This window comes from Pseudonaja textilis, chromosome 5 (assembly GCF_049901715.1).
Source record: "Pseudonaja textilis isolate UNSWEBS1 chromosome 5, rPseTex1.2, whole genome shotgun sequence".
Classification (NCBI taxonomy): domain Eukaryota; kingdom Metazoa; phylum Chordata; class Lepidosauria; order Squamata; family Elapidae; genus Pseudonaja; species Pseudonaja textilis.
Genome location: NC_141994.1, coordinates 24,394,053 through 24,412,191, shown reverse-complemented (window position 1 = coordinate 24,412,191; position 18,139 = coordinate 24,394,053). Strand labels below are relative to the sequence as shown.

General features: G+C 39.5%; 1 protein-coding gene across 1 annotated transcript in view; it reads right to left on the bottom strand.

The window, feature by feature from the left end:
* Positions 1-14,932, bottom strand: part of RSBN1L (round spermatid basic protein 1 like) — a 28,564-nt gene extending 13,632 nt beyond the window's left edge. Inside the window, exons 1-3 of the mRNA XM_026701174.2 lie at positions 13,400-14,932; positions 6,253-6,372; positions 2,380-3,029 (exon numbers count right to left, since the gene is read on the bottom strand). Of these exons, the coding sequence (XP_026556959.1) occupies positions 2,380-3,029; positions 6,253-6,372; positions 13,400-13,976 (1,347 nt within the window). The 5' untranslated portion in view covers positions 13,977-14,932. The remainder of the gene's footprint in view (positions 1-2,379; positions 3,030-6,252; positions 6,373-13,399) is intronic.
* Positions 14,933-18,139: the final 3,207 nt, after the last annotated feature.

The following is an 18,139-nucleotide window of genomic DNA, read 5'->3' as shown; positions in this document are numbered from 1 at the left end:
ACTTTTTCACAGGAAGAATACCTAGAAGGCAATATATGTAAATAAATTTCAAAGGAGTTGTTTTGAGCTAGTTCTCCAAAATAAATCACAATGTAGATATTGGCATAAAATTCTACAAAAGTTTTCCACCCTACATAATTCTCCTCACAATTTCTTTAATTATTTTTTTTCAAACAACACAAAGTATCATAATTCCACAGATGGGCTGGATGTTAACAAAGAGGCTAAGATTCTGACAAAACAGAAAAATCAATACTGGGTGGCCATACATACAAAAAGAGCAGTTATTCTGGTTGGGGTTCTATTCCCTGTGAAGAATGAGATTTGTGATTTCCATATGTTCTGGACCTTACACCTCAATATTAAGGTAGCTGCTGTGACTACGAATGCCGTTGTTAACCCCAGCCATTACTATTACATCCTTTCCTCTAAAAAATATATATCTGGGTGTATGATTACATATCCGAGGTCAGCTTTCTACAATAAGTCACTTTCACATGTATGGAATTCCAGAATTCTTCAATCAGCATGGCCATTGCTGAGAATATTCCCAGGTTTGACAAAACTGGGTAATTCAATGCCCAAATTAAATTACTGTAACATATTCTACATGAAACTCTCCTTAAGGAGGATACAAAAGGAGGATAGAACAAGTGGTGTTCACTCAATAATTTTTATAGCTTGCTAGGGGATGGTTTTCAAGTCCAATTCAAAGTGTTGCATATAACTGATCTGAATCTTAAATTTCTTGGGATAAGAATATTGGAAAGACCATCTATTCCCAAAGAATCTGCCCTGACAGCTGGGGCCATTGAAAAACTGTTCTTTACAAGAAAAGGCAGGCCAGATGGCGACAGTACACTGTTTTTTTCAATGCAGCCCTTCAATCTGACTTGGCCCTGCCTTGATACTTTTGAGATAAGCAGCCAAGAAATTTTTATTTTACAGGCTTTAAACAGCTTAATTGGTTGTTAAACTTGCTTTGTTGATGCCTCTTTCAAATTGCATTTTAAGGTATTTTTTATGTTCGTTGTATTGTATAAACATGTAATTAACTCCTTCTGAAGATGGATAAATGTTTTTATAATTATAACATCATCATTCCAATTCCATAGTTGGAAAATATTTTAAACTCTTTAATGAATATTTTGACATTGGATTTTGAGCTTCATTATTCATCTATGTTCTTTTACTATTTTAGACTATAGATAAGATAGAGATTAAGATTATTATATTGATCTCTCTCTCTCTCTCTCCCTCCCCATTCCCCCCATCCCATATACAGCAAAACGTATTAATTACATGTAACAATCTTGCTCCTAACATTGAATTTTAAATGCTTCAAAACACGGTGAGAGAATTCAAAGGAGAACTCAAAACATCAGCCATACCATACAGCTTCTGCAACATGAAAATAGCTTTATACCACATGCTATTTCAGTTCCATTTTGCTTTAAACGTCTCCACATTCTTTTAATCAAGAGGAACGTTGCTAGATGTTTCTTTAAAGGCAAGTGGCAAATATTAATATACGAAAAACTCAATAATTTATTTATTTTATTACACAAAGTCCACTTGCAGGCATAAAACAAGCATTATTATTCTAATTTTGCAATGGAAGGGTTAGATATGTTGCATTTATTTTCCTTTAGTTACACAGCTACATCTTAAGGTGGGCTCAAGGCTTCGCTGGGTCCAGGCATGATAAGCATATACAAGATTGCAGCCACTTCACTTTTGGACAAAATGACTCATTTTGACCCAAAGGTGCTTTTTCAAGAAGCAACTGGATTTTCTGGTTTTTTCTTTGAAGATGTTTTGCTTCTCATCCAAGAAGCTTCTTTAGATCTGGCTAGATGGTGGGCAGTGGAAGGATTTATACTCCTTCCAGATAAGCTGGTCATTTGCATCCTTGACCAGGATGACTGAGAATTTCCATAGCCACTGACTTGCTTTGATTTTCATTAACCATTTTTATGAATTGTTCTTTCCCCTACTGTTTCTATTCTATTTTTTGTTTTGTTTTGTTTTTCAGCCTTAATGGAAACAGAAAGGTCCACAGACATTCAGAATATACGAAACTAGCACCTCCTACTCCAGAGCCAACAAGGAATACAAGGCAGAATTTCCAATTGTGAGCAGATAGTTCACAGGACCTTTTTATTTGCCTTATCAAAAATAGATATTACTGCTATCATTTTTGTTCTCTACATAACACGGTGTAAAGAGAAAAAGCACTAGTATTTAATACATATTTTTAGAAAGCTGACTGTGTTGTTTAACCAAATTATTTTATTTTTTTTAGAGAAAAGGAGCAACAACAGGCACATTGAATAGGAAGCAAAATGTTTTTTTGAAATATGAAAGATAACCTCTTACCTGAGCATGAAAATTGGACATAGTTGTAGTCTCTATATCTTTCTTTCCCAAAATCTCCATTTTCACTGGCGAATTGGGAAAATTAAATGAAAAGTAGTCTAAAAAGTCAGGTAAATAAGTAGCTGCCCCATGAACAATTCCCATTACATAGTAAGCGGTGCAGTTCTCCTTTTCGCTAAAAACCAAGCCCAGAAATTCCTCTGCAAATCTCTCCATCTCCACAGGAGACAAGTGGGAGAGCTCCTTCGTGTAGGCATGAACCACTGAGGCACCTCCGTTAGGCTGGTGCTCCACATGAATGAACTCTTTGAACTCCAGCACATCCAACCTCTGTAGTTTGTCCTGAACCCGTGGCTCCTTTAACGAGACAAAGGGAAACTCACTGTTGTCCACTCTCTTGGACTCAGAGTCCTTCTTGGGACTCTTATGTTTCTCACTGAAATGATGGTGATGGTGGTGGTGATCCACAATGCCTTTGGCTTCTTGATCCTCAAAATCGGAAAGCAATCCTGAGCAGATGGTCTGAATAGATTTACTGTACATTTTTGGACGCTTCCGTTTTTCACACTCTTTATGTTTCTTTTTCTTTTTCTTCTTTACTTTTTTAATCTGTAGATCGTCTGCATTGCTTTTCGCTTTTTCTTTTATGTCTAGAAAGAAAGGTTTTTGCTTTAATTTATCAAAAACTGGAGCTACATGAAGATGAAAAATATCCCATGCAATAATATACCAAGTACTGTAAACCGATTTAAGTTGCAAAGTTAATAAAAACATGCTACACATGAATCCTGAAGAACAGCAATATCACTTTTACCTTCAATCATTAATACCAGGTCAGGATTACAAAAAGATCTGGGATTCCTAGTCAAAGACAAATATTACCCACAGGGTTCCTGGAATCGGCTGTTTTAAATGGTTGGTTCCCTTCTCCAGAATAGGATCCCCCTGAAGGCAGATAGGACCCAACCCTATTAAGTTGCCATTAAGACTAGGCTGCTGCTTCAGTGAGTCCTTGGACTCCGAGGGATTGTTCTTGTTTTCCTGATGGTGGTGATGGGTGAGGGGAGGGGAGGTGGAGGCAATTGTGAATAAGTTTTTCATCAGCAGTAGGAAAATTTACCATTATATTTGTTCTTTTTTAGTTTATCTCATTGCTGTTTCAGAAATCTGTAAGACGCTTGAAGACAGAGTAGCATAATGGATGATTAAATAAATATTCCAATGAGCACTTTACGGCAGGAAAAAGGTAATGGTTTCCGTATCTTTTCGCTACCATCAAGTAGTGGTCTGGAGTTTTGCAGGTTAAACCTGAAAGGAGTAATATCAGCATGTACCAATTATTGGAGAGAAGCCGCAAAGATGCTTCTCACTTTTTTTGCTGGACCTCAATTGCTTAAATTTTGCTAGCTGAAAGGATTGCAAAAGTTACACCACCTACTTCCTGTAACAGTGAGACTGCTGTCAGAGGAGGAGTTTCTTCTGGAAACTCTTGACACAGATTCCTTGGGTAGGTTGTTGTGTTTGCCTTTATGCAGACACAATGGGAGAGAATCCTTCCTTTATTGATCATGGTGTTATGAGATGTATGAAGGAGATGGGAGAAAGTGGAAAATCAGAAAAGCCAATCAATGGCGACCAAGCAATACAGAAAACATGGTGCCACGTAGTGGTCATCTGGATTTTTGCAGTCCTGGGGAAATTGAGTATGTCCTGGGAACAAATTTTGATGGCAGATTTGGTACAGGTAGTCCTTGACTTACAACTGTAACTGAGCCCAAAATTTCTGTTGCTAAGTGGAGACAGTTGTTAAATGAGTTTTGCCCCATTTTGCAGTTGTTAAGTTAGTAACATGTGAAGTGAATCTGGCTTCCCTATTGACTTTGCTTGTCAGAAGGTCTCAAAAGGGCATCACATGATGCTGGGACACTGCAACCGTATCCCAGCATCATGTGAGTCAGTTGCCAAGGGCCTGGATTTTTGATCACATGACCATGAGGGGATGCTGTGGTGGTAAGTGTAAAAAAACGGTCATGTCACTTCTTTCAATGCCCTTGTGTCTTTGAACCATCACTAAACGGATGATTGTAAGCCAAGTATTGTTTGCATAAGGACATATCAGAGGAGACTGCAACCTGGCTGCTGCAGGATAAGAAAGTCAGAGGCAGTTAGTTGCCCTCCTGTCTTTCAAGTGACAGCCCACACAAGGAAGTCAAGGGTTCAGCAAAGGTGGACTCTACAGCCTCAAAGTTCTGCCTTCTATTGCCAGGCCAACCTGTGAGAAAACAGCTGCTATATGGACTTAACCCTGAATAAAAGCACAATCCTGGCATGCATTAGAACTGCCAATTATCTACCAAGTTATGAAAGATGTTGTAAGATATTGGCTTTGGAAACCCTAAATGACTTATGGCCTAAGGGATTGCCTTTCCTGCTGCGAACCAGCCCTGTATTTAGATCACAAGTGAGCAGCTTCAAAAGACGCTTCCATCACTGGCAGAAGCTCAGTTGCCTGGTGAACTGGAGAAAGGGCTCGTTCTCCTAAGCAGCTCTCAGGATACTGGAGGTTTTTCCAAATAGGCCCATTTGGCTCCTTCTGTCCCAATATTTCAACCGTATCAAGTTTTTAACTGTTAACTTATTTTCATTGCAATTATTGTAATGTTTTCAATTTTTCATTTCAATGCATTTAAGATTTTTTTCTATTGTGGTTGTAAGCTGTCTTACATGCTTATATCAGCTGGGTATAAATGTATACACATACAGAATGAAAAACATGTAAGACTAATTTTTAAAATAAGATGGACTCAGTCAAGGTTTTAGGGGGTTAAAACCAACACTGATTAAACCCTTGTATCCAGATTAGCAATGTTTTACCAGATTTTGGCTTGATGAACAAATACTTGTAGATTTTGGCTTGGTGGACTGGTCTGATGTTTGGATAAAACCTACATATAACAGAGTCTTTTGTAAATCATAGGAGTGTGGACCATTTATATTATTACATTACTGTCATTGATTTTCAATTTAATAGTTTTCAACTTTCAGTTTGGAAGTAAGATGATGGTGCCTTGTTTCGTTGCGGCTGTGGCTGCATTGGCTCTTAGCTCTAATATAACTACATATTTAACAGCAGTCATCCCTTCCTTGCCATCCTAAAGGATTAACTGCATTTTAAGTTTGGATATATTATCTTCAATTTGGCCATTAACCATGAAAAATAATCTTTATACACATGTTGAGCTTTCCGGGGTGAATATCTGCAGCTTAATTGTTAGGTTATCTTTTGCAAAGCATTTTTCATGGCAGTAAAATATGAATTCATCAATGTAGTATGGCAGAATAAAAGATTCCCACAAATTTCATCCCCAATAATTTCCAATTTCAGATTAATTCTGAAATTAATCTCCACAGCACAATCTAGGCCACCATATAACAACAACTGAAAACCAATTTAACAGGCAATCCAAAATAATACTGTGGTCACTGTTACAAAAACCCAACAGAAGAGGAAAAGAGAAAAAAATATATATAACCCATTTTAGAAACATTTCTTTTCATGTAAGAATGTGATCCTAGAAAGGTGCCACAAATTCACATTTCAGACAATTATTATGCACTTGCCTTTAATTCTCACATAATTGTTTTGGTATTCAAATTACTGTTTGTAAGTAAAAGCTTTCAGACCTGTAACTAGATAAACATGATACTCTTTGTCTTAAGTACAAACCTGAAATGAAAACCAAAAGTCATACGGCCTCCTATCAAAAGAAACTAGAACAAATCAGAATTAAAAATATTTAAGAGCATACTCATTTTAAAAAAATCTTCTCTCATGTATATACTATCATCACGTGTGGACAATATTGTGCTCACCTTTCTGAAATAATTTCATTTCTCCATTCTCTTTTTTTATTTCAGACATTAATCTGTGCTTCTTTTTTTCTTTCTGCTTTTCCTTGTCTCGTTCTGTGTTTTTTTCTCTGATTATTTCATCTGAAAAGGAAGTATGTTCATATTCAATAAAGATAAGAAAGTTTTAAAAAGAATTTACCCACAATTGACACAATTATTCATTTGCAGTGACTGGGGGATGGACTACAGTTTTAAGCAGCAGAACCGAAATAGGTCTTAGATCAGTACAACTTCCAAAATCAATAATTGAATGCCTTTCTTCTCACTCTAGAGTGTTTGAAACTCAGATTATTGTTAAACAATATATGAATACAAAGAGATAATTAACCAGAACACCATACTTCAGAAATAAACTGACAACCAGGATTCATCATAGCCATCTAGTTTTGTTCCTAATGTTTCCAAAGATAAGCAAAAATATTATAGGTCTCTCTTACATGTGCCAGTATTTAGGGTTTGTTTTTTTAATAATCTAGAGTGTTATTCTTAAAACCACAATTTCACAAAATGCAACTGCAGTGACAAGAAATGGAAATTACATTAACATACCACTTTTAAAACGCAAAGTGCTCATAATCTTCAGCATGCTACCTCAACCAAAGTGCCTGACCAATATATGTTCCAATTTACAGCAGGTAAATTAGGCTTGAGAATAACTCTCCAAGCCTATACCATGAATGCAAAAATATGTGAGTTCCATATCCTTATGTCATTCTATCTGTAGAGATTCTCAATCACTCAGGTCATGGTTGTCCCAAAGGTGCTTTTCCAAAAGGCAACCAGACTTTAATTTTTTTCCTTGAAAATATTTTGCTTCTCATCCAACAAGCTTCTTCAGTTCTGAACTGAAGAAGCTCTTAGATTAGAAATGAAATGCTTTCAAAGAAAAGAACCAAGAAAGTCCAGTTGTCTTTTGAAAAGCACCTTATATATTGTCATTATATATTATATATTGTTACTATATATTTCCCCTTCCTCATTATTTTGAAATCTTGGTTCAATAATCCCTTTTGTTTCAAAAAGCCAAACAAACACTGAGGTTTGGGAGATTCCTAATTATATTCTGAGGAAAAAAAATGAGGGGGAAAAAATCTACTTTATATCTCTTCCACTAATTAAGTCTGCTTATCCCCTTGACAGATGAGAAGTTGCTGTTTGGCAAAGGTCAGCATTTCATAAATCTGTCCAACTGCGATCCAACCAAGAACACTTGAAAACTGTCCAATTCAGAATCCTGATGGGGAAAACAGCTTAATCTAGAAGTTTCAAAACTGGATCAACTAGTTAATACACCCCCTTATAATAGCTCCTTTTCCTTAAAAGGAGCAGTTATTTGTGTTTTGTAATATTATTCTCCACTTCTTAAGGATCACTTGAGAGCCTTTTAGTCCACTCTTGCATAGAAAAATGTAATAATTCTTAACCTTTCAGTTTAAGAGATAAAAAATACAAACTTTTAAAAGTTATACAACTTCTATGACCAATATATTTCAAATTCCTGTTGTAAAAGACCATACAGTAATATTCCAATACTCTGAATTAAGAAATACTACTGTAACAGCTAATTAATCCCTAAAATAATAACAAACATAAAAATGACAGAATACTCTGCTGAATCTATAAAATGATGAGCCTTTTGAAGTTTTATTAATAATCTTGATGAAATTTTAATCTTTAGATTGATTTTTTTCCAATTAATCATGTATTTTAATCTTTTTACAACCTTGATCACCTATAGTATGGGTGTTATGTTATACTGGTTTTCTGTTAGCAAGCAAATACCTTTTGCACAAACTTCCAAGAGGATCCCACACCAGACTATAAAAGAAGCCACTGAGATCTAGGGCAGCTTGTGAAGTTGAAGCATTGTCAAAAGGCATATGAAATTACTGCATCAAGAGTTCTAATCATAGGGCATTAGATCAGCCACTGTGACAACAATTCTTCCTCTGTCCAAGGCAATCTACTGCTAGCCAAACACATTTAATTCACTTTCAAATACTTCAAATACATAGATTTTATAAGCCTATTCTGAACTCAGAAAAGTCTACAGCCTTTGAAGAAATACCTAAGCCATCTAGGAATTTATTAGAATGTTAACTTGTACTCTTTTCCAAAAATTGCTACAGGACAAAGTATGATCAACATTGTATCTTTATGTTATTTCTTATGTGCTACTTTTGACTTTAATGATTGCTTACTGTTTTAAACTGGATGCGTAAACAAAAGAAAAATCAGCACCTCCCTGCATGTCCCAGTTCCCCTTCTCCAGCATCTGCACATGCTGAACTTCAAATGTTCAGTCAAACATTGAACAACTGACGATTTCAAGAGTAAAATAGGATATATTGTTATATTTCTTTTGCCTTGAGGGCTGCAGCATTCTATGAGTCCCACAGATCTATAGCAAAGCTGAACTTCAAGATACAATCACAACTGTTTGACTAAAACTTCTGGAAGTCTTAAAGCAGTGACTATATATGAACATTTTAAATAATGTAAAATTTTAGCCACAATAAATGCATAAGTGTTTATTTACATTCAATGAAAGAAATACATTTGTAGTTTAAATTTTCTAAATTCTCATACTGTTGTATATAAAATTAAACTATTTTATGTATCCTTTGTTTTGAAATGATGTAGTTTTCTCTTAGTCATAATACTAAGTATTCCCTGAAATCTAATGTTATTTAGACTGCTGCATAATAGCATCTGCTTTCCATATAACTTCAACTGCCTTTTTTTCAAAATGCAAAGTCCTGTATGACAATCATCTTACATGTGACAAGAATTTCTACCCAACTAGTTAAGCATGTAAAGGTAAAAAACTGAGATTTGTATCAGGAAAATAAAATATAAAATATAATAAAATAGGCCACAACCTTCTACAAATGTCTCAGGTATTGAATGTATTCTTAGGAAAATATAGCAGGACTCTACATTGCTTCCTAAAGCATCTATTACAAGATGCTTCTTTTCTTTTGTCGGATGCTAGACATTTAAAAACAAATGTATCCTCACACTAAGTATTTGAGATAGCAATGGTGAAACTCTAGTTTCAGACAACTCACTGTGGGAAAATAGTTCAGAGACAAAAAAAAAGTCATGGCCATCCAACAAGCATAAAAACATCAGAACTGAATCTTCTCATTTTTCATCAGCACAAAAATTCTTAAAAATTCAATTGAATGTCCTTGTTGCATTTCTGATTCCTCTGCCTACTTTTAGATTAGTATGTTAAAGTAACAGCATATATTTTGGAGGAAGTAGTAGCAAGATATTATCGGATTAGGAGGAACTGAAAGATCTTTTTAAAAGAGTAGTAATCCAAGCAAAGCCAATGAATTTCAAGTACTGTTATGAGCTTAGAATAATGGGTTGCATTTACTGGACACATGGCATCCTTCAAGGCCTGTTATTCATGCTACCCTGAAAAGAAACTTTCCCGCTTTTCAATGAGACACTGGTTTTAATTCTTCTTATTAGTTCTGATATTTTACTGCTTGGATTAATTGGTATTTAGATTGATATAAGATACCACAGGCTAAGCTTGCTGGGAACATCCTGGCACATCAGTATGTCAGGTAAATAAACAGAGACATGTTTAAAAATCTCAAAACTTTCTCTATGGTTTGTTCTTAAGTATAGTACATACAAAATTGGCAAACGTTGATAGAAACATCAATGACAACAATATTTTAAAATAATCAACTTTCTCATAATGTGAAAGGTAATGCTACTTTAAGTGGTCACCTTGGCCATACCCTTATTACTAAGAAACTATCAATCTTTCTAATAAACCTAAGTGAATGTTAATATGTAATCTAGCATGTTGTGGCCTATAGTCATCTATCCATACAGCATTCATAAGTTCTCAATAGGTAACACAGTATCAGAACAAGTGATCCACACCCCAGCTAGAAAATAGAATACTTCAATCTGTTCTTTGTTTTCCTGTGGTCATGTGTCAGGGTGAGAAGGACAAATGTAAACAGCTTACTTGGGAAGCATCAGCTCAAGCAATGGGTCTTTAGATGAACTGATTAGCAAGGCCAGCCAGGCACTTGGGGGGCTGTAGACTAGAGTGCTCAATCAAGATTTAATACCTGTATCTCCACAGAGCTGAAACTCTACACAGCTGTGGTACTATCTCTCCTATATGGATGCTGAATTCTGGACTCTGTACTGAAGGTACATCAAACAGCTGGAGAAATTTCACAAGGACCCTCCCTGATCCATTCTTGGCATTCACTGTCAGGATCGTATCTCCAATATGGGGATCACCAGCATTCAGCCTTTGGTTATCAGAGCTCAGAAGAATTAAGTGGATGGATGCATCATGAAAATGGATGACTGCCTTATGACTATCTACCGTAGTTGCCCTCTAGTAGTACTAGAGCGACCTTGAGGCTGGCCATGCAAGCACTACAAAGATGCTGAGAAACCCTACACACTGTAAAATCCAGCCAAGGAAACTAGAAGTTGCAGCTGTTGAAAACACACTCACTGGTGAGCCCTATGCTATGAAGGCAGGCCCTGCCAAAAACTGACAGATACTGAGAAGGCCAAGAGGTTTTACCATTACATTATTTTTCAGTTTACCTAAAAGAAAACGTAGTCATGTCATAAGGCTGTGATATTCCTTTAAATTGCTCCAGTGATTGTTTCAAAGCAATGTCCCCTCTTACCTCCTGTTCTTGCAAGCTTTGCAACACTGACTTGTTAAAATTAAAACTTCCAAACAGCCTTGAACATTACTAGATGCAAAACAACAGTAATGATTTAAAAAGCCAGATTTGTTGTATTCAGATTAGATTTCCATAAGCCTAAAAATATTAATAGCACTCTGGAAAGGTTAGAGAAGTGTTTTTACTGTTGAAAATTACATTTCATTTCTAACTCCAACTTGATTTCATGAGTATATAGTTTTACTGAGCCAAACCAGATGCAACAGGAGAACCATATGTTTCTTCCCCATATCTGTTTATTTCACCAATAAAGCAGCATTCACTATTTTCTTGAAAGAAACATATGGGAAGGTAAAACCTTCCTCACATTATTTTGCTGTTTTTAAAGCATTTTTCCCCTGAAGAAAATTTTACCTTTCCATCCTTTCTACTATAAATCTGGGTTTTTTAAAAAGGCATTAAGAGCAGGATGAATAGTGGACAATTCACGTTGATAAACAATCTTAGGTAAACTATACTGCCATACAAATATAGTGTACATGATTACTAGTCAACACTTATTTATTTCATTCTATATTAAATGTTTCACTGATAAATACCATGAAGTTTTAATAAGTTATCCTTAGGATACTCTTTGGCAAAAGCATCTAATTTGATTACTCCCTACCAAGTCATATTGAAAAGTTTTGAGAAATATTTGGATGGAAATTCAAAAGCTTAAGTACAGAATTTCAAGACGTCCTAACATGTGAAAAATTACCACCTATTTCTCTATTCCAGCTAAAATGGCTGCCATTAAAATCCTGATTTAAACCTGCATAAAACCAGTTGGCATCAACTTAAAACAAGGTTCAATTCATTTTCTGTTCAACAATAATTGATTGAGTATAAGGATCCACATGACATTCTTGGAACTTTTGCCACTTAAAAAGAAAAGAGCACGCATATTATTTAAGATTACATTACAGGGCCCATTTTTATAGTTTTTTTTTAACTTTCAAACCTCATCAAGTTCAAAAGTATCAAATCTTGTTTCTTTTCATCTGAGGTTGATGCAATGTTCAGTTGGATTGCCCAAATTCCTTAAGCTGCAGTGGTAATGAAAAAGGTTTCTCAGTTGCATCCATACTGAAGGTAAATTTGTAGCAGCTCTTCAAGCTAACCCCAGCTAGCTTCAGACTTATTTAATAACAAAGACCTGCATATTCAGTAGATCTTACTTCTGAATAAAAAAGCGAAAATTTAAGGCTTTTACATTCTCTCTCATACAGCTAAATCCTCACATCAGACAGCACCGAACTTAAGTTCACTCTTCCCAGCTTCTATAGAAACGCCCCCTTTAGAATGTCAAAACCACTGTGGACTCCAATAGCAAATAATCACTTTTTAAAAACCTGATGCTGCTAAACTATCTTATATCAAGAAATACAAGTCGCTCCTTTCTTGCTCACTAGAAATAGTATTTTAAACCCCAAAGCATCCAGTGCACAATTAGGGGATACGGATGTCCATATGCTTCCAAATTCCAAAAATGCTTTCCCCCCCACACACACAAAAAAGGCAACTGGACTTGAAGGGGGGGGATGAAACTTTCAATTTTGGCCTTTACCAATCAGACAGGTTTGTCGTTCTAGAAATGGTTAATTTATGCTACAATGCAAAAGTCAAAAGTTTAGGTTTGATATTATTACCTTATTCTACTGCACCCAAGGGAGTCTGAAGTCAAGGCTTTTCTTTCTTTTTCCCCTTTGCCCTACACTTTCCCCCTTCCCTTATTTTCCTACTATTTCCTTTTGTGCTTTTGTATTTTATATTATAAACTGATTTTTATTTTTTTTTAAAAGGCCATTGGACTTTCAGGGTTTCTTCTTTGCAAACATTTCGGCTTCTTATCCCAGACCTTCCTTCAGATCCCAATATGCAAGGATACCTTTGGGACAATCCACGACCTGGATGATGGGAGACTCTCGGTAGGCACATATGCTTTTCCACACCGTGCTCTTCATATTTATTTATTCGGTCAATTTACTGGCCGCTTATCTCACCCTGGGACTCCCCAGGCAGAAAGTGGGGGCAGAGGTTACCCCAGATCTGGACGTGTCAACCCTCACTGGGCCTTTCCCACCCACTTATATTGGGGCTGCTGCCAAGCAAGGCAGCTCTCACGCCCCCGTCGGCCTCCTCCGCCTGGCTTTGCAATGGGAGACACTGGCAGCCCCAACCATCACCACCATCCCCCCCCCAAGTGGCCCAATAGGAAAACGGGGTGCAGGCCATCCCCCCAACCCCCAATCTCTTCCTTGCCCACCCCCCCAGTTTTGTCCTCATCCTCTCCCCCCCCCACCATCCCCAGAGGGGAAGGCCATTTTCCAGCCACGCCACCCCTTTTTTATGGGTTCGGGAGGGGGGTGTTTCCTCACCGCCCGGGCGATGGTGATGCCGATGGTGGTGCTGTTGTTGGAGGAGCATCTTCAGGTCGCCGTTCTCTTCCCGGCCGCTTCCCTGAGGAGGCGCCGCCGTCATCGCCGTCCCGGGCAGGGTTTTCCGCCTCTCCTTCTCGCGCTTCTCCTTGGGCTTCTTGCTCTTGGCCCCGCTGGGGCCCTCCACGCCGGCCAGGCAGAGGGAAAGAGGAGGCGGAGGCGGCGGAAGAAGCAACTTGGGGGGCAGCTGAGGCTGGAAGACGAAGGAACCGCCGCCGCCGCCGGTCGGGCCGCTTCCACCGCCAGAGGAGAAGGCGGCCAGGCTCCACACGGCGGGGCCTGCCGGGGAAGACGCCACGGGGATGTGAGGCGGAGGCTGCCTGTGGCCCTCGCCGTTGAGACGCTTGGCCTCCTTGAAGCCGCGCTCGTCCCCCTTCAGGCGCTTGGCGGCCGGCGGCTGGAGCCCGCGCGGGGAGACGCCGCGGGCGTCGACGGCCAGAGCCGAGGGAGGAGGCAGCGGCGGAGGCGGTAGAGGCGCCACCGTCGCCCCTCGCACGGGACTGGGCAGCTCCGCCATTTTGCGATCTGCTTCTATTTACCTCACAGCGCCCGTCGCTGGGGAGAGAGAGCGCGAGAGAGACGGGGGGGGGGCGGGGAAGCGAAGGGGGGCGGGCCCAGCGTTTCAAGCGCCACTTTCGGCGGCCAATAGGAAGGCGGCGCGCCTCAGAGAGACGCCCAGCGCCACCAATGTCAGAGGGGCGCGCGAGGGCGGGAAGGGAGTGAAAAGGAGGGAGGGAAAGAGAGAAGAAGCGGTTGTTCGCTGAAGCGATTTCTGTGAGGGGAAAGCATGAGGCGGGAAAGGTGGGCGAGGCTTGGTTTGCGCTTGCCGGCAGGACTCGAGGAAGCCGGAGCTGAGGGGAAAGTTGCCGAGGGTTTCTCCTCCCGCCCCCGCCAAAGATCCCCCGGCAGGAGAAGCTTCCCTCCTCAGAGCCCCGCCGGAGGGGCCCCGATGCCCAACCGTCCGCGGCCGCCATCTTGAAGAGGCGCCTGGGCGATGATGGTGCCTCAGCCGCGGGAGGAGCGGCGGGGGTGGCGGCGGCCCGCCCCGGAAAAGCCCGGAGAGCGCGGTGAAGGGCCTCTCCGCAGTCCTCTGAGGCCGGCTTGCGGGGAGGAATCTGAGCGGAAGAGGGGTGAGGGAAAAGGCCAGGGTTCATTGGGCCGTTTGAAGGCCGGCTCCGTCGGCAAAGCACGTAAACTCTCTTCCGCTTTGCAAAGGTGGGGAAAATATATACCGCGTCGCTGGCCCCGGTTTTGCTTTCGGCCGTCGTCGTGTGAATGGAAGAAAGGTTGACGTATAAAGGCCCGGGGAGCGCGGACCCGGAGTAAAAGTTACTCTGGGCGAATGTAGTGGTTTTTGTGTGTGTGTGTGTGTGTTTGTGTGTTTGAAGGAAAGCGTTAAGTGAACGTGAGGAGAGCAAGAAGACGCGCTTGCTTCAGTCGGTCTTTGGAAAGAAAGGGGGTCGCTAGCCGAGGCTATGCAAAAAAAAAAAAACCTTCATAAGCTTAAGATGATTCTGTGGAAGTTGAGAATGGCAATAAGGGAAGATCGTTTTATAGAATTGCAATAGAAGAACCTTGTATAGATGTTGAGAATTGCAGGAGATCCTTCTATGGAAGTTGGGAGTTGCAATAATAGATGATCGTTTTATGGAAATTGAGAATTGCAATAGAAGATTCTTCTGTATAGAGAATTGCAATAAAGGATAATCCTTCTATGGAAATTGAGAATTGCGTTGAAATCTTGGCAGGATCCGTACAGGCTGCATTTGCAAGTTACTATGTAGTTCGGTCAGTCTGGTGTCCTGAAACTTGCTTACTATGTATCTATGGCCCCTTTAACTTGCATGCTATAACAAGTTCAATTTTGTGGGTCAGTTTCTGATGACATTGTCTTAAAACTCGCTTAGCAAGGTGTGGGACTGAGAGATTTTATGCATAGGTAAAGTCCCCTAAATTAACATTGTGATTGAGTCTGCTTCCTGAATGGTCTGTCCATTTCCATAAAGGGCTTGTCTTGGGGACTGCAGGGACAGTAGAAATGGGAGTGCACCTGTTGCTCTATTGCCCTTGAGATTTGTTTTTTTGAGATTGGTCATCCAGAATTTCTCTAAATAGCCAGCAACTTTCAAGCAGGCTGAAAGTAAGTCTGACTTGCTTTGCGTTTTTGTTTCTTTGGCCATAGAGCATCCAGCCTTTGAGAATTGGCCTGTGTCCAGACTAACAATTGCTGTTACCTCAATAGAATAACTAGAATTGGAAGGAATCTTGGGGGGTCTTGTAGTTCAACCCACTGCTCAGGCAGGAAGCCATATACCATTTCAAACAAATGGTTGTCCAATAATGCTGATCAGCTTCTTCATACCTTACCTGAGCTATGTTGACCTGCCCTCTTGGATTATTTTTCTTTTTTTGACACCCTGGTGACAGAGATAGACAGACATGGCCTTATCTCTTCACCTGTGACAAGGTTGGAGATCCAGAGCAACATGACCTAACCGTTGCCCCTCCTCAATCACCCCATTAGAAGGCCCAAATTAAGGACTAACCAAGAAGAGAAGCAACCTAGAACTAAGGAAAAATTTCCTAATGGTGAGAACAATCAACCAGTGGAATAGCTTGCCTTCAGAAGTTGTGGGTGCTCCATCATTGGAGGCTTTCAGAAAGAGACTGGACAACCATTTGTCTAAAATGGTACAGGGTCTCTTGCTCAAACAGGGGTTGGACTAAAGCAGGGGTTGGACTAGAACAGGGGTCGCCAACCTTTTGGACCTCAGGGGCCACCAAACTCATAATTTTAAATCCCAGGGACCACTAATCGGTTCTGTGGGCGTGGCCTAATTTGTGGGTGTGGCTTGGTCATATGACTGGCTGAGCATGGCTTGTATGTAAATATATGTATATAAATATTGAGTTTTTTATTTAAAAAAAGCAACTTTTACCCAAACTCAGGCAAAGCCGGCAGATTGAGTTGTTCACAGAATCATTCAATGATCTATATCTGCCATTGGCTAGCTCAGTCTCTCAAATTTGCTTCCCCTGAATCTGCACTGAATTTGCTTGCAAGCAAACCTTCAGTCCTAAGGCAGGTTTAGCTGTGCTGAGCGGAAAATCTAAAGACTAGCTAGAAAGCAAGTAATCCAACCATTTCCTGCTTCCTAGCTAATTTAAATTTCCCGGCACAGCAGAACAGATGATGGTCGGAAAAAGGAAAAATAGCAATTTAGCAGGCAAGTTTACCAGGTAAGGAGTGAGGGTTCCCATGGACCATGTGGGCAGCGCAGCCTTGTGTTTCTGTGCGCCTGGATTAATTGCTTTGTGGGGGTGCTCTGGGGATGAGATTTCTCTGAGGCCTACCAAAATTTTCTCACGGCCCACCGGTTGGCGACTGCTGGACTAGAAGACTTCTGAGGTCCCTGCCAACCTCCTTATTCTGTGTTCTATGACTTCCTGTTCTTGCTTTTCTTCCCAGGGGTAAGAGCCATAGATGTTAACCACTTTATAAGGTCCTGACCCAATTAAAGATCCCTTGAGATATCCAAGTAATTAATGATACTTGAGACTTTGGGTAGGATGTTACCTGCTGAAGCCATTGTAGCAGCCCTAATGTTGAGATTTAGAAGACTTTTTTAAATGTTTGAAGTGAAAAATATGCTGAATTTTCAAGGACCAAGATAAAAAACTATAAACTTGAAGTTGTACCTTGACAGAAATGTATTGTGTAAACAGACAAACTAGTTTAACAGGATTTTTTTTAAAAAAAAATGCTATCAGAACAAATGTATTAACTGAAAAGTGAGACCTGGGAAATTAGACTATATTACATGAACATTTCCAATATTTCCTGTTTTTTTGGAAATGTATCAGATGAATCTGGCATTATATAATACAAGTTTTTATTAACTGCATTACTGTGTAAAACTTTATAGAATTTTACAAAACTTTCACTGTTACGTGAAATCTACTAAGATTTGTATCATAATAAATTGAACAATATCAAGCAATGAGTACTGAACCACCATTTTCCTTCAGATTGCAAAAACACATTTATAAAGGAATGATTTGGAAGTATTAAAGACTGGAAATCCTAGGTATAAACTTTTTGGTCCATCAACACAAATTCTTCCAAGAACTCTAAGCTTTGTGATGTCGTGTTTATATAATAGTGCAAGTATTGCAACTGCTCAATATTTTATTTAATCTTCATAATCTTGATTGTTTATTTCCTCTTATTCCTGTTTTTACCTTTACTTGGACTTTGGGCAATGGTAAATAAATTAGCATGTTATTCTGACTGATGCACTATACTCTTGTGACAATATTGTGCTTTTCCAGAATATATTTCCGAGGCAAGCGAGCAATGAATTTGTTTTTAAAAACTCGTATAACGATCTTCTGAAGTTGCATCCTTAGGTGGACAGACACATCAAGATCCCACACCATACCTTTTTTTTTCCTGGAAGCAGGAACTGCACTAATTTAGCAGCAAATTGCTATAAAGGGAATCATGATCTCCCACCAGGTTTTGCTGGAGAAAAAAAAAATAAGCACATTAGCCTCAGTACAAGAACTTTGAGGGAAGAAACCCACATTGCTTGGTCATAGCATATACCATCTGCACCCAAGTTGGTTTTAAGCACCCTTTTGATTTTCTGAAATACAGCTTTCAGCAACAAAATGTTG